The 25535-nt window shown below is 45.0% G+C and overlaps 2 protein-coding genes and 1 long non-coding RNA gene across 3 annotated transcripts; 2 read left to right on the plus strand and 1 right to left on the minus strand.

Moving 5' to 3' along the window:
- Positions 1-2120: 2120 nt before the first annotated feature.
- Positions 2121-7180, plus strand: LOC108925157 (protein arginine N-methyltransferase 1-like). The gene is made up of 10 exons (XM_018736929.2): positions 2121-2210; positions 3431-3526; positions 3865-4020; positions 4152-4215; positions 4391-4533; positions 4617-4704; positions 4849-4964; positions 5482-5632; positions 5732-5853; positions 5972-7180. The coding sequence occupies exons 1-10, from the start codon at positions 2184-2186 to the stop codon at positions 6053-6055; spliced, it is 1047 nt and encodes a 348-aa protein (XP_018592445.1). The 5' UTR covers positions 2121-2183; the 3' UTR covers positions 6056-7180.
- On the minus strand, positions 6736-12796 carry LOC108925139 (prolactin-like). Its single transcript, XM_018736900.1, has 5 exons — positions 12757-12796; positions 11173-11291; positions 10966-11070; positions 8129-8311; positions 6736-7659 (listed from the first exon to the last, which is right to left on the minus strand). Exons 1-5 carry the CDS (start codon positions 12794-12796, stop codon positions 7471-7473), a joined length of 636 nt encoding a protein of 211 aa, XP_018592416.1. The 3' UTR covers positions 6736-7470.
- A 5584-nt stretch (positions 12797-18380) lies between these two features.
- LOC108925145 (uncharacterized) lies at positions 18381-23166 on the plus strand. Its single transcript, XR_001965384.2, has 3 exons — positions 18381-18695; positions 21931-22040; positions 22927-23166. It is a non-coding gene; the product is annotated as an uncharacterized LOC108925145 (long non-coding RNA).
- Positions 23167-25535: the final 2369 nt, after the last annotated feature.

The raw sequence follows: 25535 nt of genomic DNA on the forward strand, positions 1-25535 counted from the left end.
CGTCTCAAACCAGACCAGACAGAGCTGCAGTGATCCCAGTGAGATATTGACATACTTTGGACCATTATCATTCTTTGCACAAGAATAGGGGCCACTGATAGCATAGTAGTTAGAACTTCTGCCTGATCTGAAGGTAACTGGTTCAGATCTCACCTACTGCTGTAGTACCCTTGAGCAAGGAAACCTACCCCTAATTTCTCCAGTGAAATTAGCCAGCTGTATAATGGATAAACAGTTGCAGGTAATCTAATGTGGGGTGGTACAGTGAGTAGTGCTGCTGTTTCACAGTGCCTGGGTGGTGTGAGAGGATGTGGGTTTGATCCCCATTCAGTCTGTGTAGAGTTTGCATGTTCTCCCTGTATCTGTGTGGGTTTTCTATGGGTGCTCTGGTTTCCTCCCACAGTCCAAAGGCATGCTGTTGAAATTCACACATAGTGTGTGAGTGACAGAGAGAGAGTGTGTGTGTTCCACTGATGTATGGATGAGTGACCCATTGTAAGTAGTGTATCTAGCTGTAAGTCACCTTGGTGAATAAGGGCTGATAACACTACATAGAGTTCATGGGAAGTCGCTTTGGACTAAAGCGCCTGCTAAGTAAATGTAGATGTATGTTGTGAGTTGCTCTGGAGAAAAGTGTCAGTTTAATTGATAAATGTAATATAAACAGGAGCTGGGTGGAGTTTGGTGCAGACAGATTCTGTAGAAGAATCTGTAAGTTTGGGTTATGACTCCAGTGTGCTGGAAGAAGCAAAGATTTGAGTCAGTTGTTACTCCCAGGTTTGTGGGAGTAATGGGGTGGATGTGGTGAGTAAGTTGTCTAGCATGTTACAGTTCACAATAGGTGGAACTACCCCCGAGAGTATTTGGGGGTCAGTAAGGTTGAGCTGTAGATATTGAGTGCTCATCCAGGGGGAGAGGTCAGGGAGACATCAGCCAACGTGTCGTTGTCATAGCAACAACAGAAGCTTGATTTTGGCTGTAGAAGCATTGAGCCAAGGGAAGTGGTGTGGGTGTAGAAGAGCATGGGGCACAGCACCAAGCCCTGGCATCACTGAGAAAGACTGAGATGGAGCTATTGAGATGACACCATTTCCTTAGGTCCTGCGCCACTGCCTATCACAGCTTCTCCTACTACTGGTCATGTCAAAAACTGCCTTATTTTCCCCACAACACCAAGGTTTTGAGGACACAGTGTCCACAGTCTCCCTGTCTGTGACAAGGCCTCCGGTTTTCAAAGCCTTACATTTCAACAGTGGTCTTAAATCGTGGTCCTGGAAGGCTTCAGTGTAAATAATTTAGGTTGGGTGATAATATTTAGAGATTTATATTAGATCTTTAGAGATGTTGGACAGCTGGTAGGGTACTGGTTAGAGTTGTTGCCCAGATCCAGAAGTCAAAGGTTCGATCCCCATCGCTAGCTGTAGTACCCCTGAGCAAGGAACACTACCCTAAAAATCGCTCCAGTAGAACTAGCCAGCTGTATGAGTAAAAATCTGTAGTTAGATTAACACTGTAAGTCGCTTTGGAGAAAATAAATGTAATATTTTAAACTCTTAAACGTCCCGATATAAATGGAAAGCGATGATGCACCACAGCCTCCAGATCTGAGAATCACTGCCTTGGAGTTGGATTCTGCTCCATGATTTAGTGATTCTCCAGCGGTCCCAGAAATAACACAAAAGCGTAACATCGGTAACTCTAAGATGCCTAACTCCGCACACTTTCAAGAGCAGCTGAAGCATCAGAAAGCGCGGATTCTTTCCCATCCTATCAAACGTTGGCGAACGAGAATTAAACGCATTATCTTTTGCCCATTTAGCCGACACTGTTCTACAAAGGGACGCAGAGCTCAGAACAGCGCATTTCACAAACCGCGCAGAGTTCCAGATGCGCACACGCGCTTCTCGAGGCACATCCCGCTCGACGTCTCACCGCCTACTATTACGCGGCTTCAATCTGATTGGACGAACGGTGAGATGCAGATTTGTGGAGCTGCTGGGAGGTACGATAACCGATGATGGACGTCATGTTCAGCCAATGAGAATGCGCTCTTTTGGAACTGCCGACCTTCTACCGTGATGCATAAGAAATGCGGCCGCTGATTGGTGGTTGTGCCAAGTGAAGTGACGTTTCTTTAGTGCGTCAGGCCTAGAGTGGCCTCGCTTTCTCGGCTTGGGGAAGAGATGGCGGAGACTGCAGACAGGATGGATGTGAGTAGGAAAACTCCCTTGAAGTAATGTGTTGACCATGTTCATAAAGAGTCAGCGTGTTTTGCCGTGTGTTTCCTATGTATTTGAAAGTACAATTTGAAAAATCTGTTTGGGTATAAGTTAAAACGTGGGTGTCCGTTCGAATTTCGGGGAGAACCATTCATTTAAGTCTTTTTTTTTTTTTTTTTTTTTTTTTTTTTTTTTTTTCCTGGAATAACCAGTGTAACTGGGTTGCCATGATAAGCTGTGAATTTTGAAAAATGCTTAAAATCACGTAGTACCTACATTTTATGAAATGCGAAGTGAGTATTGGCGGCTTATTGATTCTACGACTGATCACCATACATGATGTCGTTGGACGTTCTTTGTTCACTCAAGTTCTTTTACCAATAGAAATGCCGCGCGGAGAACGTTACGCGGGAGTGGCCGTTAACGTGGGGTCTCCTTTATTTATTTATTTATTTATTTATTTATTTTTATTTTAAACTTGGTCTGCTCTGCTCGACTTGCCGCAGTATTTTAGCCGCGCGTTACAACGAGCACGTGCGCACGTCGAGGCCTTTTCTTGTGCTCCCGCGCGACCGCGTGCCACGAGTCCCCCAACCCCTCCCCTCCTGCTCCCTCCGCGTGCTAGAAAGGCGAATAACGCGAGACTTGAGCGTAGTGTCGCGTTACTACGCGGAAGGACCGCCGGGGTTCCGCTGATGTTCATAACTTAAAGTCCAAAAACCTTAACTTTAACTAAATGGCTCTTCAGGTTTGGTTCGGTCGCGCTCCCCCCTCCTTTCCTAGGACCGCGGTCGTTAATGATTAGTGGCACACGAAGTATAACAATTTTAATTTACGTCGATGTGGTGAAATGAAACCTGCATTACATTAGTAGCGCATGAATGAATGGAGAAAACGGGCTTCTTCGCCTTGTAGAAACTGGCGAGCTATACCAGGTCCAGGCTGTGAGCGAAAATGTGACTTGAATGTTGAAACTTGATTCTTTCGGCCTGAGGCTGGGCTTGTTACAGTATTTCTTTCAACATAAATCTTGATTTCCTCCCCTCCGGTGAAATGTATTTGGTCTGATTTGCCGGCATGATGGCCTTCCGTTTGGGTTTCATCCACCATCGTCCGCTATTGGGCAGCTCTGTGGGTCCGAGCTCCTCACCTAAGGGCTTCCCTGCGGATTCATCCTTTAATATTTGTTCACGCACCGTTCTTTTTCTTAGGTATCTCATGAGGACAATGCTGGGAAGCCTTCCGCAGAGGACATGACCTCAAAGGACTACTACTTTGACTCCTACGCCCACTTTGGCATCCACGAGGTACCTTCATTTTGCCCTTAGAGCCGTATCTTACGCTGACCTTTTACTTACTTATTTAGCTGATGCTTCTCTTGAAAGTGACTTGTGTTGGTTTTACCTACAATTTATCCTTTTATTCAGCTGGGTAAATTTACTGGTGCAACTGAGGGTAAGTACCTTGCTCAAGGGTACAACAGCTGGAGGTGGGATCAAACCTGTGACCTTCAGGTCCAACAGCATCAATGGTAACAGCTGTGCTACCAGCTGTCCTGCTTTTGATTGGTGAACTAAGCTGCTGCTTCTCTTGCATGTTTTTTTGGGGTTCTGTCCCCTCACTGTAACCATCTTTCCCTGTGCAGGAGATGCTGAAAGATGAAGTCCGCACTCTAACCTACCGGAACTCGATGTTTCACAACAAGCACTTGTTTAAAGACAAGGTGGTTTTGGATGTAGGAAGTGGCACGGGGATCCTCTGCATGTTTGCCGCCAAGGCTGGAGCCAAGAAAGTCATAGGAGTAAGTGGAAGCTTTTGCTTGCCACGTGCACTCGTAGTTGTTGCATTGTGCTGCGTTTTGGCACTGACCCCTGTGGCAGCATAACTGCGCTGAAGTTGCATGCATTGCTTTACTTTCTGTCCTCAATGCAGATTGACTGCAGTAACATATCTGACTATGCTGTCAAGATTGTAAAGGCCAACAAGCTCGATCACAGTAAGTACCCAGATTGGTGTCCTTAAACCTTTTGTAGCCCTTCACAAAATATCAGTTGTGCTGTCCAACATGTAAGCAGTATAAGTTAGTGTGAACCATGCGTGAAGGTAAATCTGGTGCACTTATAAGAAAATGAGTTTTTAATAACTATTCCCTTCATATATTCCTTCTCCAGTCATAACCATCATCAAGGGCAAGGTGGAGGAGGTGGAGCTGCCTGTGGAGAAAGTGGACATAATCATCTCGGAGTGGATGGGTTACTGCTTGTTCTACGAGTCCATGTTGAACACAGTAATCTTTGCACGTGACAAATGGCTGGTAAGAGCATGCTTGGGTGGGAGTTGTAGGACTCTTGGAGCTTGTTTTTGGCATAATCTCTCCGCTATTCTCTCTTCTTCCAGAAACCAAATGGCTTGATATTTCCAGACAGAGCAACATTGTACATCACAGCTATTGAGGACCGACAGTACAAAGACTACAAAATCCATTGTGAGTAATAATTTGGATGTTTCCTGGGACCTTGAGTGTGAGAATTACCCTTAAGCGGCTTTACTTTTGTGATACGTGCAGAGTGTAATGCAGATAGTATGTCACTGGACACTTCACACATTTAAAAATGCCTCTTTCTTACAGGGTGGGAGAACGTGCATGGGTTTGACATGTCCTGCATCAAGGAAGTCGCTATTCAGGAGCCTTTGGTGGATGTAGTGGACCCCAAACAGCTGGTCAGCACTTCCTGCCTTATCAAGGTCAGCTTTTACTTACTGTTTTCTTGAGCCTGAACACTTCTAATGTTTAGAAAGGTCAGTCTCAGGATTATGAGCATTTATTTAGTAACAAAAGGAAAAGTTCTGTGTGACCTGCAGAACTCCCATGCCCCATGTTATAACTGTAAATTATTGTAGTGATGTCCTGTATACCCCAGAGTGGTCCATTGTGGTTTATCTTCATGTTATGCAAGTCAATCCTCAGCAGAAATGGTTGTAATTTGCTCCATGGGATCTTAAATGGCCAATGAATACAGTTTGGGTTTTCCTGTTGGACCCAGTTAGTGTTTTCAGCAGCTGTCTTTTCCTTCCCTTTATGTGCATGAAATCCCCAAGGCTGTATGGCTGTTCCTCTAATACAAAGGAAACGGACAGGTGTCTAAGACCTGAATGCATTTCAAATGGGCAAAAAAAAAAGTCCAGTTGCCCACTGAGCTGGAGGGGATAATTAGCAGCAAGTAACTTGGGCTTGTTTTTACATACTGTATCTAATTCTCAGGAGGTGGATATGTACACTGTGAAACTGGACGACTTGTCCTTTTCATCTCCCTTCTGTCTGCAAGTCAAGAGAAATGACTATGTCCACGCACTAGTTACCTACTTCAACATTGAGTTCACATGCTGCCACAAGAGGACTGGATTCTCTACTGGTAAGAATTTTTGGGCCATATGTAAATTCCTCTAACCATGCTGCATAAGTGTGTCTGTCTCCTCAGTTGGTGACTACTGTGATTCACCACTACTTGCAGGCCCAGAGTCTCCTTATACACATTGGAAACAGACTGTTTTTTACCTTGATGACTACCTGACTGTGAAGACTGGAGAGGAGATATTTGGCACCATGAGCCTGAGGCCTAACGCCAAGAACAACGTGAGTTTTCTGCTAAATTATTCCTTGGAATGCTGTGACATCTCCTCTTTGTTTGAAATAAATACTTGGTTTGTACTCTTGGCCTGCTTTTCAGTCTGAATGTTTCTTTTTCTTCCAGAGAGACTTGGACTTCACGTTGAACATTGACTTCAAGGGTCAGCTCTGCGAGGTCACCAAAACGGCCGAATACAGGATGCGTTAGAGGTCGCCTCAGCCCTCACGTGTGCCCAAAGGGGCACTTTTAATACTGTACATTCTGTTTGACTTTTGTGAAGTATTTCTTTGGATTTCGCTATTTTTAACATGACTAAGTGGGGATACTGTTGGAATGGAACACCATGGAGATATTGTGCAATAGTTACATGGAATGTGTTGTATTGGGAAATCATGTCCTTTAGAGATCAAGAAACGGGATTCCTAAGACAGCATTGTGGTATATTGGTTTATTTATACTTGACCTACTGCTCTCCCTCCCTACGTAGAATCTTAAGTGTTCTGTTCTGTCACTAGTGAATGTTGGAATGAAATGTCATGCCTTTCAATATAACGCCCCCCTATCCCCAGTTCTGCTTTGCAAGGGCAAGTTCAGAACACACACTGGTAGTACCTGGCTGCCATAAAGTTGAACCTGTTGATACCTACACAGGGTAGGAAGGGTTGGGTTCCACAGGTGGAAATGTGACCCTTAAACTGCTTTGGTACATGAGCAGCTGAACGAGGGTTGTTGCTGGGTCTGTTGCCACTTCCACTCTGGAAGTTTTCGTTTGAGGGTCTAATGAGCATGGTGGCATAGTCTGACTTTTTTTTCTTTTTTTTTAAAACAAAAAAAAAAAACCTTTTTAAGCACTATAAAGCTTTTTTTTTTTTTTTTTTTTTTTTTTCCAAAATTGGTTGACTTTAGACAGTTTTAACTACACTTACTATTTCAATTCATGAGAACGATATACAGCTCACTACTGATTCCCTAAGCTCCAACTGTCAAGGCTGGGTACGGCTCAGCCCTTTTCTCCTCCCATGTTGGATTGATCTACTTGTCCCCTTGACTAATCTACACTCTGTAGTGCTGTATGTGGTTGAGGGTGGCACTAGTGGATCACCCTGTGCCACATCACATCCTGTTACTGTAAAGTCTATTTGCTGAACTGCACATACCAGGTATTCTGAGCATTGGCTGTAGCTGTGGTCTCCTGTTACTGTAATCAGAATGGGAACAATGGTAAGGGTATTTAACGCTGGTGTAAGGATGGAAAACAAAAACCATAGTGAGATTTTAAAATATATGAGGTTATACAATACTGAAGAGATGGGTAACTTTATTTTCCAGAAAGTATAGAGCACCCGGTGTTGCACTGAATAATCATTTTTCTAAACAAATACTGCTCCCATGTCTGTCTGTACATGGAAATAATGTACATTCAGTGTGTAAAGTATCAACAGTTTTAGCAGGGATCAGCAGAATACAGTGTGTGGAAAGCCCATATAGGAATAGAGTTGCTTGTGTTTTGCAAACTAGAGCTGTGCAAGTTTAAATAGTTGATAAACTTCCTGCCATGAATCTCTCTGCTATTTCGTGCTCGTGTTCTGTGCGCTGTCCTGCTATGAGGCGGTTCAGTGCCATTAGCACATGTCTGGTTTCTGCTTGTTGGCTCTGCAGCGGAGGATTTTGAGGAAATTGTCGATTTTGTGCGAGTCCCTCCGGAAACAGGACAAGAGGAAGTGGAAGTTGACAAGCCGGGAGTCGTCGTCGCCGCCGAGGCTGTTCTCGGTGTATCGGAGAGGGATGTAGGAGCTGGAAGAAGAGCCCATCTGTAGTAGAGAAAGAGTGCCATTTACACACCACCCTCCCATTCACCATTAAATATTGTACACAAGCAGAGCTGCAGCGGCCAAGGAAATGCTCGCACACCACCAGGTTTCGAGATGAAAAGAAAAAGTGCACGTTCCCATAAAGTGACTAAATGCTAAGAAACGGTCATACAGCAGGTGGCGTAGTGGTTAGAGGCACTGCCTTGCACTTCCTGGTACAACATTGTGAGAGGAAAATTCCACCTCCATAAGAATGGATCAGTAAAGCAGACACGTTTTAAAAATGTGTGCATACAACCTGTAAAAATTAAAATGACCAGGTGTAGATCGTCCGCAATAATGAAAGGAGGACAGATTTGCAGCGGCGTTCGCTCATTAAGGCAAAACCAACCGGCAGGGGAAAGACACTGAATTCCACACCCGCGTATGGGAACAGAAGCGTAAGTGGGAGGCCGAGAAGGACGAGCACCTTGTGCGCGAGCCGGCTGAGTCCGGTGCCCAGGGTGTCGGAATTCTCCCGCAGCTGCTTGGCCTTGACTTGGATGGTGCTGGTGGACGGGTGGGGGAGGGAGGAGGCCTCGGAGGAGAGAAGGAGCAGGGCGTCCGTCCAGGACAGAAGGAGGGACTGAACGAGGGACAGCAGCTCCGACTCCTGGTGCCAAAGCAGGGGGAATGGGGTTATTCGTACATCTTCAGCCGTAACCACAACGGTGAGGCTCAGCAGGGAACCCCTGTCTTGTCCTGTCTACTTATGTCCAGCGCAAGACTGTCCTGCGTGTCCCTATGGCGCTCAGACTTACGGCGGTTGGACGTCAGCGGAACTGCAATGACGGAACTCCGTTGCCTTGCGGTGACCGACTGTAGTTCCAGTGCGGAGAGAATGGGAAATTTGCTACGTAGCACCCTGACACACAGCTGTGTGAGCTATGAGTGTTTTTGCTCTTGAACTGGAAAAAGCTTTTAGACTGTTTATAAATGAAGCCTTTAACATTGTATAAAGGGGTTAAAGTGAGGTGCAGTAATGGTACGCTCAGGATGTTTAGATACACCTGGTCATCTTTACTGTACCAGTTGAGGGTAGGTACTCTGCTCAAGGGTACTACATTTACATTTATTTATTTAGCAGACACTTATTCTCCAAAGTGACTCCCAATGAACTCTATGTAGTGTTACCAGCCCACACACCTTATTCACCATGGTGACTTACACTGCTAGATACACTACTTATAATGGATCACTCATCTATACATCAGTGAAACACACACACACTGTCAGTCACACACTATGGGTGAACCTAAACAGCATGTCTTGGGAGCGTGGGAGGAAACCAGAGCACCCGGAGCAAACCCGCACAGACACAGGGAGAAGATGCAGACTCCTGATTCCAGACTGAGCGGGGGGTTGAACCCACATCCTCTCGCACCCCCGAGGCGCTGTGAGAGAGCAGCGTTTCTCGCTGTGCCAGCGTGCCGCCTACTACGAGCAGGAGGTGGGATTCAATCCTCAGGACCTACAGCGCAGAGCAGCAGATCTAAGCACCACACCCTGTGCCACGCTGTTATTCTGAGAAGAGCACGGAGCCAACAGTACCAGTCTGTCAGCACAGCCTACAACTGTCAAACTGGCAGCCCGATACTGTACTAATTATAGCGTTCGAATGAGGGCGCACGCAGCACTGAAATGTCATAACCGCATATGGCTTATCTACACTTATCGGCTCTCATTATCCTACAACTGCGATCAGCTTGCTTAGTTAACACCAGATGTTTGTCGAATTAAATGGCGAATTTGCCGTAGACGTTCTGGGTAAACACGAGATAACCTCTACCACAAAGTCAATCCCGTAATCTTTTATTTTAAACAAAAATCGCCATCGAGATAAGGCCTTGGATCGGTCGCGCTCTTCCCTCCGGGTTCTTCGCTTTCTTTAATTGTTTGGCCCAGTCGTTTCTGTACACGCAATGTGACGCCACCTTCGGACTGAACGGTGAAAACGGGAAAAGCGCCGGCCGAGTCCAGCGTCGTGTTCAGCGCCGAAGTCACTGGGCGGAAAACGGGAATGAAGTGCATTAAAATTACAACGTGTTTTAAAAGTGTTTAATTTGACAGCAGCACTTATATTCAACATAGTATCCGGCAAAATCTTCAAACCTTCACACACCTTAACGCTGTGATTTTTACACGTTAAGTACTGTTCTAAACATGGGATAAAGATAAGATTAACCTAAAATTCCCTGTTTATCGATTTTGTGTTACGCGTCACGGTGGCATAGCGAGTAGCACTGCTGTCTCACAGCGCCTGGGTGGTGCGAAAGAACGTGGAGTCGATCCCTGCTCAGCCTGCGTGGAGTTTGCATGTTCTGTCTGTGTCTACATGGGTTTCCTCTGGGTGCTCTGGTTTCCTCCCACACTCCAAAGACATGCTGTTCAGGTTCACCCATAGTGTGTGAGTGAGAGAGAGAGAGAGTGTGTGTGTGTTCCACTGATGTATGGATGAGTGACCCAGTGTAAGTAGTGTATCTAGCAGTGTAAGTCACCGCGGTGAATAATGTGTGTGGGCTGATAACACTACATAGAGTTCATTGGAAATTGCTTTGTGAATAAATGCTAAGTGAATAAATGTAGATGTACACGTGTGAGAGTGTCATGTTCTTCCATTAGGAGTCACAGCGCGGTGATCAGAGGAGGGTGGGTTGCAGTGTAAGGCGGGATGACGAGGGCAGAAAGAATTGAACGTGTTCCACCTTAAAAGCACTATAATATAAACGCATCTTTAGCCATTTGCTGAGTAGTTTCTGTAAAAGTCTAGGATACAGCAGTAACACATTTATTAGTAAAACACTGAAGAGTGACTGAACTGATCTATGGAGCTGCACCCCCCACCCCAACAGTGCCCTCTGAGTTCGCTGCCATCCAACGGCACCAATGCAGGTCATTTCTCGTTGCGCCGCACAGATTTTAGCAAACAGAACATTTACATATTTAGCTGACGCTTTTCTCCAAAGCGACTTACAGCATTAAGGTTACAGTTATTACAAGCTTACAACTGTTCGCCCCTTTATACAGCGGGGTAATTTTACTAGAGCAATTTAGGGTGAGTACCGTGCTCGAGGGTACAACAGCTGGAGGTGGGACTCGAACCTGCGACCGCCGGATCCAAAGTAAGCAACGCTAAAAACTTCGCCACCAGCCGCCTCAGAACAGCGAAGCAAATGCGATTAAAAATAAACAAACTGGACTTAAAATAATTCACAACTCGGAGGTTAAATAACCGGTGTCGATTAATTCTGTGACCATTTAACTCACCGACAGGCTGAGCACCTGGTTCTTGTCCATGGGCGTTTTGAGGGGTGAGGTGTGGCACAGAGACAGGTGAGGGATCTTTTTTCCCACCGCAGGTAAATGATAATCCTGGGGGGAATGAACACTCTGGTCACTCCGCTGCTGTTCGTCCGTCGACGCTGGTGCTTTGGGGATTCGTCACATCACACACACACACACACACACACTGACCAGGTCACTTTTCAGGGAGGTGCTGAGAAAATGCACTTTGTCTGACAGCTGAACCGCTCTGTCCATCAGGTCCCCGAAGTCAACGCAGTGGCAGTGGACAAAGAGGGACAGCAGCACTGCTGCAGAAAGAGACCGGGGGGGGGGGGGGAGAACACCTGAACGACTGATGTCTTTTAACACCACCGTAGTGCTGGGGAAAGAGTGTAAACAGAGTTATTTCCAAGCTGAGGCAAAATGCTGTAGAGCAGAGTGGAGAGGTGTCACCTGGCAAGCCCACCTGGGGCAACAAGTTCAGTTTGGAAGTGAAAGCAGAGTACGTTTACCCAGCGGGGTAATTTTACTGGAGCGATTTTAGGGTAAGTACCTTACTCAAGGGTACTACGGCCAGAAGTGGGGATTAAACCTGCGACCTTTGGGTCCACATGCAGCAGCTCTAACCTCTACCAGCTGCCCCAAGTTAAGGGTAGCAACTCTGACCACTAGACCAAGTAGCGATTTCCTCTTTGGTGCTTTAAAAACAAGCACTTTGAAAACATCCAGATTAATTTTAGTGAAAAGCAGTGTGAACCACACCAGTTAACATGTTGATGTGATACACACACACACACACATCTTCAGAACCGCTTGTCTCATAGGGGGTCACGGGGAACCGGAGCCTACCCAGCAACACAGGGCGCAAGGCCGGAGGGGAAGGGGACACACCCAGGACGGGACGCCAGTCCGTCGCAAGGCACCCCAAGTGGGACTCGAACCCCAGACCCATTGGAGAGCAGGACCCGGTCCAACCCACTGCACCACCGCGCCCCCCTGATGTGATGCATTCATTCTATTTTCCTGCAAGATCTATATTTATTCATTTAGCTGATTCTTTTCTCCAGAGTGTTCAGATCCTGCTCGGGGTGCCTTGCAATCAACTGGAATCCCATCTGGGGTGTTTCCCTTCCCCCCTTCAGCATTGCACCCTTTCTTTTCAGGAGAGGCTCCAGCTCATCATGACCCCACATGACCCCAGTTGGTTTTTCTCTAAAGCAACTTGCAATGTTAAGGTTATAATTACTTACCCATTTATACAGTTGAGTAATTTCAGAGCAATTTAGCATAAGTACCTTGTTTAAAGGTACAACAGCTGGAGATTGAACCTGCCACCTTTGGGTCCAACGGCAGCAGCTCTAACTACTACACTACTATCTATGTACATGTTGAGATGTACGTTGCTTTGGGGAAAAGCTTCTGCTAAATGAATAAACATAAACGCAACTCCTACACAGTCGGTGTTACCCTCCCTTCAAGTTTTCGTACATGACACGTTAGTTCAATCGCTCATTCGGTGTTACCAGCAATATCCAGGTGACAAAAGTGAACTCGTGAAATCGACGCTAGGGGTGAGGCCTGCTGTTGACGCCACGCCATTTCTCGACATTACGGCGAAAGCAGCTATCGGTCCACTCGGCTACTCCGACCGGCGGCGCCGAACTCATGCCTGTGCGCGTGAACGGTTCTGATTAACCAAAAAGATGAAGTACGAAAAGGACAAAAACACACCAACAACCCGGGACGCACAACCGCTCACAACGACGTTCTCACCTGACCACAGCAGTTTGCTTCCTTGGGCTCGTCGGAGCATCTCTGCCACGTTGTGTCTTCTATGTCTATCTCGACTTCGAGGGATTTACTGCTTTCCTCTGCCTTTTTATAGTCCCCTGCTCTCCCATCTGTATATTCACAGGGTCCACTAGTCTCCTTTGGACGGTTCCAAACTAGTTCCGTCTTGTACTTAACTAATGAGAAACATTGATGTGGCGTCATAAATGAAAATAGCGAAGGTAGGGAGTGAGTAAGACTGTCTGGTGACATGAGTACAGAGAGTAATTGAAACGATCAGCTTTCAGTGTGTTAGTTGTTGTAAAATGAAACATCATCAAGGAAATGTTATTTTGTCGCCTATTTGTTCTTTTCAAACTTATTTACACCAAGCCCTTCTTTGTGTGGTGTCATACATTGGAAATAAACTGGCATTTGCTTTGTCAGCATGGTAAATAGGTGCATGGAAAATATATAATCCGCCGTAATATGATAGGCTTTTACATCTCCAAGTTTTTCTGTGTCTGCAGTTTTGAGAGTAGAAAGCAAAGTAAAATGGGCTTCATTTTCATGGAATCATGGTTTCTTGGTGCTTCAGCTGGGCTTCTTCCTTGTGATCTATTCTGCCAAATAACAAATATTCCAAAGTACTGTAATGTGGTGTGAGATTATGTTGATTGAAACCATAAACTTCAATCCAGTGTTTTCTATTCGCTGTTTACGACATCGATTCGTACCTCTAAAAGGCACAGCCAACACCTCACCAAACTCTGAAAAAAAAAAGTACTAAAACAAAGCTATGGTAAAATCTCAACATATTTACTCTACATATTTATGTGTATTTTTCCACCATATGTATGAGCTTATGGACTTTACAAGATCATCATAAGGTCTCAGAACGCTTTCAGTAACTTCAGCAGTGGTGATGGCGGAAGAATACAGTTATTTCATTGCAGAATCACGATTCACCGCTTTAACCTCCATTTTGAGCGAGAATAAAATTGCACAAACGTATCTCCGTCCAGTCGAGCGATTTGTTATACAAACATGGACAGAGCAAAGTGAGAATGATCGATCGCAGCGCTTTCGTTCGATGCGTTTGCAAGTGTCAAAGCTGCTCAGACACTGTATCCCAGGGAGAAAACAGATCCGCACAGCAGAACAATTGTACATTTTGTGTCCGCCCAACATTCTGGTCGAATTTCATTACCTGTGGGCCTCGAACCTTTCTAAAAATAAACGATTCTCCGCCTCCTTCCCCTCCCGCCATATCAAGCCCATCCGAAACGGCGGAAGAAACCGCAACCAGTGGCCAGGAGGCCATCTGTCTATGATAATGACTGTCAACATCTTCTCCTTCATGAATATAGAGTAATGTGAGCTGTAGGAAATTAAACAACCTGTGAGACTTTGAGTAAATTCATGAGTATGTTTTTTTTTTCTTTCACTTGCGGTGCCCACCCAGATGGATCACGCTTGCGGTGGCTGCTCGTAAAGCACAGTAAATTCAAGAGTGCAGGAATACAGGAAGGATGAGAAGGTGAGATGCTGGTCCTTCCAGGGTCATACTGACCTTGCTGTTTTGTGCTGAAGCTCCTCTTTGTCAAAGAGCTTGAAAAAAAGCTCTTTTTTACATGCGTTACAGCCAGCTTGGATGTATTTGTGATGTTTCTCTGCAACATATTTCCCTTTATAACCTTCTACAACCACCATGTTGTATGAGAAAACTGTCAGCTTCCGATGACGCTGAGATGACATGTATTGTTTTGCGTTATTTCTCAGTCATGTTTGAGTCAGTGGGCATTTGACTCAAGGATTTGTCAGGTTTTGGAGAGACAACAAAACTATGAACAGTACTCAGAGGAATAATGTTATCCCACCTGTTTTCTGACTTATTTAAAATTCCATGCCATTCCAAAGAAGAAAAATTAATTGATGGTAATTCCCTGTGAACTTTTTCAGAGTGGAACATGTTTTAAGTAGTTTAATTCATGCTTAAAATTCTATATTCGAATGTAAATGATAGCATTATGGTGAGATAAGATCACAGGAGGTACAGCAGTGTGAAATCACCTATTGTTTTATTGATAATCCTGAGGATTTTGAAGGTAACTCATAACTTCTCCAGAAGCCATTGCAGGGATTCTAAAACAAATGCAATGTGATCTTTTGTGTGGGACTTGCTCAGGATTCTTGCTACTGTCATGATATCCTCCCGGAACGCAGACGTCGGATTCAAGTGCGGAACACAGGATGGTTTTATTAAAGGGAAATCCAAAACTCGTCATCAAAAAACAGGCAGGGGTCGCCGGGGCGCAAACGTAAGCAAAGGGAAAATCCGAAAGGCGTAATCCGTAAAGACAGGCAGTAGGTCGAGGGAATTCAGGGAGGCATAGAACAAAGGAGAAGGGTTTGAGGACAAGGAAAAGGAGAAGGAGAAGGAGAAGGAGAAGGAGACCAGCGAACGGGGTGAACAAGGGAGCAGATACACCACGCAGGCGAGTAGTAAGGCTGAACTAAGGTTCTGCGTCTTGCTACGCTCCAAGCTCCCTTTTATGTACGCGTCTCGTGATCAGTCGCAGGTGTTCCCTGTTGCGTGGAGGTGGAGGGCGTGACAGTAGGCAGTAGAGTTCCGTTGAGGTGGATTTGAAGACCCCAGTAAGTAGAGCTTTACAGTACTCAATGCTCGTAAATACAAATTTAACCGCTTTCTCAGCAATGCAAAACGACAACATGGGACAAATCAGGTTTGACGATGTTCTGCCCATGTTTATCAAATTCGAAGAAAGGACCAAGTACAGTTCTTAGATTTTTAAATTTAGTTTGAAGCATAAGCAGTGTAACGAATGCAAATCGATCTAGCATTTACTTTGTGCAAGTGGGGGGCATGGTGGCACAGCGAGTAGTGCTGCTGTCTTACAGCGCCTGGGTGGTGCGAGAAAAAGTGTGCGTGGAGTTTGCATGTTCTCCTTGTGTCTGTGTGGGTTTTCTCTGGGTGTTTTTGGTTTCCTCCCACAGTCCAAAGACATGCTGTTCAGGTTCACCCATAGTGTGTGAGTGTCACAGAGAGAGTGTGTTTCACCGATGTATGGATGAGTGACCCATTGTAAGTAGTGTATCTAGCAGTGTAAGTCACCATGATGAATAAGGGCTAGTAACACGACAGAGTACCCATTGTAAGTTGCTTTGGAGAAAAGCATGTGATAAGTGAATAAATATCTGATGACATTTTAGATGTGGGAAGTTTTGAGTAATCTAGGAATTAATATCAGTTATACTCGGACAGTGCTGACATATCTAGTTTAATGTCAAGTTTACTATGGATGTAGGTTTGAGTATCATCAGCATATAAATTAATGCTTAGGCCATGTAATTTTAATAAGTGACCTTGAGGAAATGTGTAAGTGTGAAATAACAGGGGACCTAATACTGAGCCTTGAGGAACACCAGATTTTACACTCATAGCATCAGAAGTGAAAGTAAGAACAACAAGGTGGTGAAGAAGAGAGCAGCAGTCAGGGATAATGGCTTCTAATGGTTCTTGGTTACAATCCTCATGCTGCCACCGGAGCTTTGGCTTTGAGAAATGCATTAACCCACAATTACTCTAGTATTATTTTTTTCCATTTTTTCTGTTTTCATCAGGTGCTTGCCTTTTGTAGTACTGGTGTTTCACGGTACCCGGACTGTGTGTTTGGACACTTGTTCAAACCTGGCTCAGTTTTTGTTAAGTTTGCATGTTCACCCTATTTTTGTGTGGGTCTCAGATGCCCTGGTTTTCTCCCACATTCCAAAGGCATGGGTTTCAGGCAAACTTGTGACACTAAATGGCCCTTTATGCATGTGCACTATGCTTCTGGGACAGGCTCTAAACCACTATGACCCTGCAACAGACAAGTGCAAAACAGCAAATAAAGTTAAAAATCAGCTCATCAAAGAACCCTCATAGGTTATGGTGCCATAATACACAATAATAGTGTATATATATATATATATATATATATAAATAAAAATGTTCAGGGAATGCACAAATAACAATAAAGATAAATAGTACAACATTGCACCCATATAAATATCGCCACATTAGAGCCATACCGCATCTTCACTCTTTTTTCCACTTTCTCTCACTTGAATGCTGAGCAGGTATCACAAGCCACCTGCACTAGGTTCACCAGCTGGTATTTACGATTATTCATTTAGCTGATGCTTTCCTCTGAAGCGGCTCACAAAGATTTACAACAGGGAAGTTTTTAAATGGTACAAGGTGCAGAGGAAGACCACCAATGAGATGGATCGATGCGATTACAATGATGACAGGGCGGACGCTCGAGGATCTCATCAGACTAGCACAAAACCGAGCCCTTTTTAATTCATTGGTCTATCAAGTCACCAAGACTCGAACCCAAGTTGATGGCACATGACAGTTTTCAATGGTGGGTGCGGTGGCGCAGCGGGTTTGGCCTGTGCCTGCTCTCTGGTGGGTCTGGGGTTTGAGTTCTGCTTGGGGTGCCTTGCAACAGACCGGTGTCCTGTCTTGGGTGTGTCCCCTCCCCCTCCAGCCTTGTGCCCTGTGCTGCCAGATTAGGCTCCAGCTTGCCATGACCCCACTTGGGACAACTGGTATCAGACTGTGTGTGTGTGTGAGTGTAAAGGTGTGAATTCAGGGTTAGTGCCCAGATCAAGGGAACTCCAGCAGAAGGTGGGATTTGAACCTGGCTCTTGCCAGTGCAATAAGGCAGCTCTAACCACTGTGCCTCCTGCTGGCATGTGGTGCTTCTTGATGGGTCAGTCATTCATGTGTGGAAATGAAACAATCTATGGGCAGAGCCTCTGCTGTGAACGGTGCAGTTTCCAGATGTGGCCACAGGATGGCGTGCATTTACAAAATTCATGTGAGAGTTCCGAAAGCCAAATAGTTTCTCCGCTGAGTGAACTTTTCAGTGCCTTGAAGTAGTTCAGTGCAGCAGTAGCGGTGCTTGTGGGATGTCAGCTTCACTGAGTCGCCCGAAGAAATGAGTCAAGTGTATTCTGTACATGTACATGTCCCGGTCCAGGGGCCTTTCTTGCAAGAAGCGCTACAAGCGTCTGCCTCGAGATCTGCAGCCACCAGGTAGCGCCGGTGAGTATTTCCCCCCCGCAATACAGGAACGCTCCCTGTTGCTTTTGCGCGGAAAAGACCCGCAGCGCCTGGTTCGGGCAACAGTTTCCAACAGTTTTGTTATTCAAACACCTGAAAGAATTTTAGGCATCCCTATTTATTGTATATATCGAGAAGATCAAAGGATCTCTGTTATTTATTTTGTCACAGTTAACTGTTTGGTAGGTTTTTTTTATTAATTCCTATTAATTTCTGCTATTGTTTAAAGATTTTACTGACCAAAATGTATGAAAAGTGTTCATTGCCTGGTGGGAGGGGGTGGTCAAGTAGGACACTGCTTTGGGCCTTCAAATGTTGAGAAATGGGCATGACCATGTCACAAACGCGGGTTTGAGACACACCACTCCAACGGGGTCACTGTTACGACACAGTTTGTGTCGAGTTAGACGCCAGCTCGTCGTCGAGAGCTCCACTGGAAGATCCCCTTTTTCAGTGTTCTCGCCGACACGTGTCAGGTACACAGCGGCTCGCCCTGCTCATCCCCACTCATACGTGCACATGCCTGCACGCTCCGACCCTGAAGCAGTCGGTGACACAGCACTCGCATTCTTTTGCACTCTGACAAACACGCGGTGCTCCCCGCGCTCCCTCCTCTCCCTCCCGCCGGCCCGCCTCTCGCTCCAACTCCCTCTCCTCTTCCCCACGTTTGCACACGCGCAAAAAGCTTTGCACGGACACACAGCGCGCAGCAAAAGATGTCCGATTCGGAGAGCTCAGCCGCTGCCCCGACCGAGACCCCGGTCCCTGCTGCCTGTCAGGCCATCAAGGCAGATCTGGATAAATGGTGAGTGGGACCTCCATCGTTAAGGTGATCAGGGGACGAGGGTTCGACGGCGCTCAAACCGCTCTCTTCGGCAGCCCCCTGTTGGCACCCGGTCCCCGTGGACTCCATTGCGACCGTTTGCAGATGTTGTTGTTACAGCTGTGTCCATTTTTGTGGTTGATGGCAAAAGGTGGGCTCTCGTGTAGCTTTGCGCGGCTGCAGGGGGCTAAACTCTAAAATGGACGATCGAGGCCATCTGCCATTTTAAACCGGCATTTTCGGAGGATGGACTTACACTTGTAAAAGACACAAGGAGGTACAGAGGTGCCGATAAGAACATATGACGGTTATGAGAATGATGAGGGGAGTTTCCGGGGTTATAGTCGAATACAATGCTCTTCGGCACGGCCGATTTCACAGGGGGAATGTGAGCGTCCCAGTTTCGGTCCATGAGCCCATTGGTACATCAGTTCTGCTCCTAAACTCCCTCTTTTTCGTGGTCTAATGTACTGTGATGCCCAGTCGTGGACAATGTTTCCCGTTAAGGGCGACTCTGCTTAATTTGCAGGGCTGGAAGAGCACCGCGGACGACAGCTGATTCTTCGCACCGTGATCTTTAATGAGGTTTTGCTAAAAGGCTGCGGAAACGGCGGCCAATGAGACGACAATGCCAGCAGCAGAACCCCAGCGCCTTACGTAACGTCACGTGCACTTACGTGCAAGTGCATTATTTGCATCACGCATTTACATTTTTCAGCAGAAAATTCAAACTTTTCCCCCTCAAAGTTGCCTTCAAGTGACGGAAGCCATTAAATCTTGGTGGGAACATAAAAGCCAAAGGAGTGGCCTCCAAATTATGGATGTAGATCTGCACATGGACAAATGAAGGAGGACTGTGAAGACCAGGTTTTGTGATGAGCTGGCTTGTCTACAAATGAAACAGAATTTTGCTCTGTGGTTTCAGTTTATAGATTGCTTGGTTCGTTGCCTTAAATGACTGGATACTCTACTTGTTTCAGTCTTCACATGTGGATCATCATCATTATTAGTACTGTACTGGGGCTTTCTGACCAGCTCTGGAATTTTTCTCATTCGTGGCTCTAGAAAACAAGTGCACCTGTCATCTCGGAAAAAGGGAAGCCGAGGAGTTGTTAAGGTGAACCCAATCGCGGGTGTGTTCATTGCAAACAAATCAAAAGCGCAGGCGAAAAGCGTAGTCGGGGACAGGCGTGGTTGAGGCGATGAGCGGACGTTTCGTTGGATGAGGCGAGGAACGTAGTCAGGAAAACACTGCGAGAGTCAGGAACCAGGAAACGAAGAAGAGGAGAGGGTCGACAGTGCTAAGCACGCAGGAGTTGCGGTTGCTCGAGAGGAGGTTCCGCAAGTAGGCGTGGAGTCCCAGACCTTTTATACCATGCCTCCTTGATCAGAAGCAGGTGTGGGTGTCGTGCGCGTGGCTGTGGGTCCGACGGCACTGATGAATTTACAGTTGTGTAAAAGGACTTTACAAGTAAAATACAGAAAGCTACGACCTGTCCCATGTTGTGCATCATGTTACCACGTGCCAGTAGTGCAGGTACTACTCACTGTTTGTACCGTTGGCCACATGCTGCAGATACGCTGTCACTGTGAACTCTGAAAAAAGGAAACAAGAGACACTCATCGTTCATCATGAAAGTGAATGGGAGCAGTTTGAAAAACGCTGTGGCTCTAGAGGATCTCTGCTTTACGTGTTTTCATACATGGGCCTTTTCAAGTCATTCAGTGTTTGACTCATATTTCACTTTGAACATCCAGTATTTAGGCAGTATAGTGTGCAGCGATTTGTCATTTCATCTACTCTTTCTTCACATCTGTCTATGATTTCTATTCATTCCTGCCTCCCCCCCGAGCTGTGTTGAGATTAAATGCCAGCCGTGTCTTAACCCTTGTGTGCCACAGCGCTCATCCACACTGGTGCTGCACACAGTGCAAAGCAGCTTTCCTGTACCAGGTGTCCTTGATAATGTACAAAACGGCACTCTTTACCACGAGATCTACGGCAATTGCGATTTTCTGTAAACTAAATTCCTCGGAATGAAGTATGAACAATTTCATTGCATATATATTTGAACCAGATAGCACCAAACATAGAGTTGTGTCTTGAGTAATGAATATACAGTCTCTGCTTTCAAAAGCTGGTCAATACAAAAATGTATTTTGGCCCCGGATGAGAAGAAATTTTGGCTGAGTGTTCCCAGGCAAGAGAGAAAGTTTAGCAGTAAATATCTAAAGTTTATGCCCAGAATTGCAGGCAATTTTTGGAAAGGCCATAAACAGGTGTGTATGCCGCTTTTTATTATTTCTGTACAGTAGAAGAGACGTTTACCCCAGCAGTCATTATAGTGTTTATGAAGACGGCTTGATGACTCAGCAAGAACTTAAGACTGAGCCAATTTGCTGTAATGTTAAAGGCTTGTATTGCCATACAAGTGCATGCAGAATATAACTATGCTGCATTTTAAATGTTGGCTATATATTCCTTTAATATAATATATAAATGTAGTTTTACACACACTCATACACACAAACACACACATACTGTATATATATATGACAGAAAGTGTCCCAGTGCACTGTGGAAAGGAGCTGCTCAGACACACCAGTAGCCCCAGAGAAAATTCCACTGGTGCCGTTTGCACTCCCTCAGTCCCTTGCATCAGAGTTAATGAGCAACACCCAGTTTGTGTTTGCGTGCCACAAACCCGTGTTTGCCCCGCCGCCCCGCCACCCCACCTTCCCCCACAGCACAGAGATCCATAAACCGCTTTAGTCTGACACAGACAGCTGTGCGATTACGTCAGGAGTGACGAAGGAGAGCGACGGAGATGTGAACGCACCAACGGTCAGAAGCACACAGGGTTTACGCAACCGAGCGCTGCTGGTGCACACGGTGTCCTGCTTGCCGTTGTCATTGACCAAAGTGAGCAAAGAGAGCGTATTCCAGTCCCCAGTGCCTCTTTTTTTCAAACTCCCTCCTGTCTTTCTCTCTCTATGCCTCGATTCCATCACTCTAATGTGTTGTGTCAGGTTCTGGCGCTGTGTTTTGGCTGCACTCTGCCAGGAATAATCTCCCCCTTGCTGCCCCGGTGGCAGGGCCGGTCAGTGCATGCGTGTTGAGCATTCCGTCTTAATGAATACTCTGGACTCACCGTTATCCCACTGAGTGGGCAGTGCCACGTTAACCCCCGTCTGCTCTGCTCTCCCCCACCACCAGCATAAAGGAGAATGGGGAGGAAGCATGCAAAGAGCTGATGGAGGCCTTCCAGGCCTGTCTGAAGACTGCGGGTGAAGCATCCTGACGAGGAAGGACACCACCTTGGAGATGTAAGTTTCCACTTTAGATGGACCCTCTTTAAAGGATGCAGCAACTGAAATGCAGATACAAAACAGGGCACCCAAAGATGGTCACTATATACAGTCTAAATATCACTTCTCACACATGTGATACTGGGATTTTTCAGATGCATGTCTCTAAAACACAGCAAGTTCAGGCTCCAGGTAGAAAGTAAATCAATGGTTCAGGAACCTATGACTACGACTTCGATGAAGTGATGCGGGTGTTCCTGAGGGTTGCGAGATTGTCTCAAAAAAAATATTACAGTATTATAAGGGGATGACTCCACTGGCACAATATGAAGGATTACCAAAGTAGTAATTAAAGTAAAAAGGAATAACTTTGGGTAATATAGCATCTATATGCGCTTAATATTATAATGTTCAAGTTCGTTCAGTGCGGAGCCTATTGTTGAGCAGCGTTCTTATAGGAGAGCGATGTTATAGATGAGTCTATAATTTTAGCAAACGGCGGAGCTCACCCACAAAATTAAACAGTACCGTGGTAAACCCAGAAAGTCCCTGATTGCGAGACAGTCATTTTCATGTAAATTTTTTTCATCCTGTTCAGTTCAAAACTCTTTTAAAATCATTATGCGTTGGTAACAATTCGATTAAACTGAATGGATAAACACAGCGTATGGAAGTGATCGGTCAGTGATACTGCATGGAGCAGCATTTCAGGTCACCAGGTCAGGATAAAGCTGTACTCTGGGTCACCACCAAAACAGTTTGGGAACCACTGGCTACATCTGATGTGAGCAGTAAACATATATTTAACTGATCTGTCTCGTGGTTCTCAGTGATCCAGGTTCACAATTGATGGACTAGGCAATGTGAGAGTGACTTCAGTCTGACACTTCTCTCTTTCTCCAAGGTCCTCTGCTCCCTCAGCATTCCCTTCTGCACACTGCACTGCACTGGAATAAATCACTTTTGGGACTGGGAAAGTGGGACCTACAGAGGCATGAGGAAATGCCCCATATGAAAAATTAAATGCAGTCTACCTATCCCTATATAGCTGATTATACTGGTTTAACACAATGCCAGAAAAACCATAGGTTTTAAATGTGAATTGTCTATTTAAGAAGGCATATAAAATGCTGAAATAAAGAATTCAAACAGTAACTGATGTTGGCTTTTTCAATACTAATATTTCTCCACTTACAGCAAAATCAAAGCCTTTTTTGCCATGTGACAAAAATATGATTAATGCATTATACAAAAATGCTTTCTGTTTCCAACAACACAGAAAAGTTAATGAGGACAGAAGGGGAGGGCTCAAAGTCTGAGCTGACTAGAGATGGGGACAGTCAGCAATTAGAGGTGGTTAAGAAAGAGATGATCAAAGATTTCTACAAGTAGTTTCAGTCCTATCTGAGGCTGCCATGAGTAGATGAGCATTTTAACACTGATATTTTCAACCCAGGACAAGATTTTCAACTTCAGGTTGATCTTCTTGACAGAAAATTGAAGTGTGTATTGAACAGGGTCAGATTCACTCCATGGGTCATCACAAATAATAGCTTGAGAGTTGCCATGGCAACCTAAACAAAGTTAACATTGTATTTGCAGCCTCAGGTACTCACAAAGCACAAAACCTTTGTTGATTTATGGCCATCAAACACTTTTTATATATCCTAGTTTATGGACTCAGTATTTCTAGGTATTTTTAAAAATGTAATATTAAATAGGTTTTACAGAACTTGCCATTGCACCCATAAACACCGTATGTTTTCAAGAAGTGAAAACCATAAATAGTTTGCATTTTCCTCATGAGATCAGGATGGTTCTTTATGGAAGTGATAACCCCTGCATTTTTTTTTGTTGCTGCTGCAATGCTGCTACTCTCCTAATATAAAAAGAAAGAAAAAGCACACAATAAGCAGCTAACAACCAGTTCAACTTTATTGCCTATTATTACCCACTTATGAAGGCATAATATTTTTATTCTGAATGGTTACTATACCTATTATCATGCTACCATGGTCTCTGTGTGAAAATTCCATACAATAGTCACTCTGATCCCAGACTGAAACAGGTGGTGAAAATGTTGAATAGAGTAGTGAAATATTCCAGTCAGTGAAGAATAATGTTGGCGGCTAAACCTGGGCTGAAATGGTACTGTGTGAACATGTCTCAACTGTGGTCTAGATACAGTATATCACAGTACCCCAAACCCCATGCTCAGCCTGGTTCTCTCTATTCAGTGTTATTTAAATCTCCCACATTCAGTTGTGCAGTGATACCAGGAAGGAATCCTAGAGAATAGCTTGTGGTTGAAATGTGTGTGACTAATTTAATGACTGACCAGTCATCACATTAGATGCTGCAGAGGTTACTGACACTTGTCAGGCGGCAGAACTGTTAGATTAATGTAATCCTGGATAAGTGACATGATTAAAAAGTTAAGGCTATGATTAATTCCAAATCTTCCACTTACTTGAATTTAAATACAGCTCAAGTTATTAAAGAACATGAGGCTTTTCATTCACCATTTTTAATGGCCTGAGTGGGAAGTGATGTGGAAAGGTTTAATTCTGTAGAGAATATTATTTTAGAGGGGAGTCTGTCAACAAGAGTTGTTTTTCTGCCTGTTTTGACCAGTTGTGCCACAGGGCTAAAACATCATTTGGCATGCTGAAAAAACACTTCCTACATATCTGACAGATAGACCATGTGTCCACCTCATGAAGGTCCCCCCCTGCACTGTGCATGTGTACTCCTTAGTGTGAAATGTGTAAAGAAAGAAAGATAATGCTAGTGGATGTGACACAATGTGCTCAGGGCAAACATGGGGGCACTGGAGAAAGCAGAGTCCAATACAAAATTGGGATGACTCAACTGGACTAAAAATGAACAAAAACATGTTCAAAAAGTTTATTGTTAAGCACTGTAAATCCAGGATTGTCTTGTTTGGATTTTTTTTTTATAATGAAACCAAAGACACACTAAAAACCACTGCAGTGCAAAATTGTTAACTAGTTCAGCCAATGGTTTTGGTCAGTGCAACTTGCACTTTTCCACCAGCGAACATAGCTGGACATTTTGGAGCAGTTCAGGGTAAGTACTTTGCTCAAGGGTGCTGCAGCAGTAGCAGGGAAAGAGACTTGAACCCCTGGGTCTTTTGGCTGAAATTCTATTTCCTTAACTGCTGCTCTACCCACTGCCCCTGAAAGCACAGGAAATAGTTTTAGAATTACCCCCTTTCCTGAATGCCATCCCTCCCTCCAATTTTACATTTATATTTATGCATTAGGCAGACACTTTTCTACAAAGCAGTGGACAAATCAGAGTAAACAAAAGAGCATTTTACCGACAAACAGGGGACTTATTTACATACACATGACTACTGAAGCACAGATTGTTTGACACACCCATTGTCAAAGATCACATATTTCAGCAGCTACCTGTACAAGTGGCCTGATGGGTGGACAGATGTGCCATGGAGTCGAGTCCGATTCAGTGCAACCGCTCATGTGGTTT

Source organism: Scleropages formosus, chromosome 20 (assembly GCF_900964775.1).
Source record: "Scleropages formosus chromosome 20, fSclFor1.1, whole genome shotgun sequence".
Lineage (NCBI taxonomy): Eukaryota > Metazoa > Chordata > Actinopteri > Osteoglossiformes > Osteoglossidae > Scleropages > Scleropages formosus.

Coding starts and splice junctions, on each gene's coding strand:
- LOC108925157 (XM_018736929.2), top strand. CDS start 2,184: ATGGCGGAGACTGCAGACAGGATGGAT. Junction 4,705..4,848: donor CAAAGACTACAAAATCCATT/GTGAGTAATAAT, acceptor TCTTTCTTACAG/GGTGGGAGAACGTGCATGGG. Junction 4,965..5,481: donor GCACTTCCTGCCTTATCAAG/GTCAGCTTTTAC, acceptor TCTAATTCTCAG/GAGGTGGATATGTACACTGT.
- LOC108925139 (XM_018736900.1), bottom strand. CDS start 12,796: ATGCTCCGACGAGCCCAAGGAAGCAAACTGCTGTGGTCAG. Junction 11,292..12,756: donor AAGCAAACTGCTGTGGTCAG/GTGAGAACGTCG, acceptor CTCTTTCTGCAG/CAGTGCTGCTGTCCCTCTTT. Junction 7,660..8,128: donor TCAGCCGGCTCGCGCACAAG/GTGCTCGTCCTT, acceptor TCTCTACTACAG/ATGGGCTCTTCTTCCAGCTC.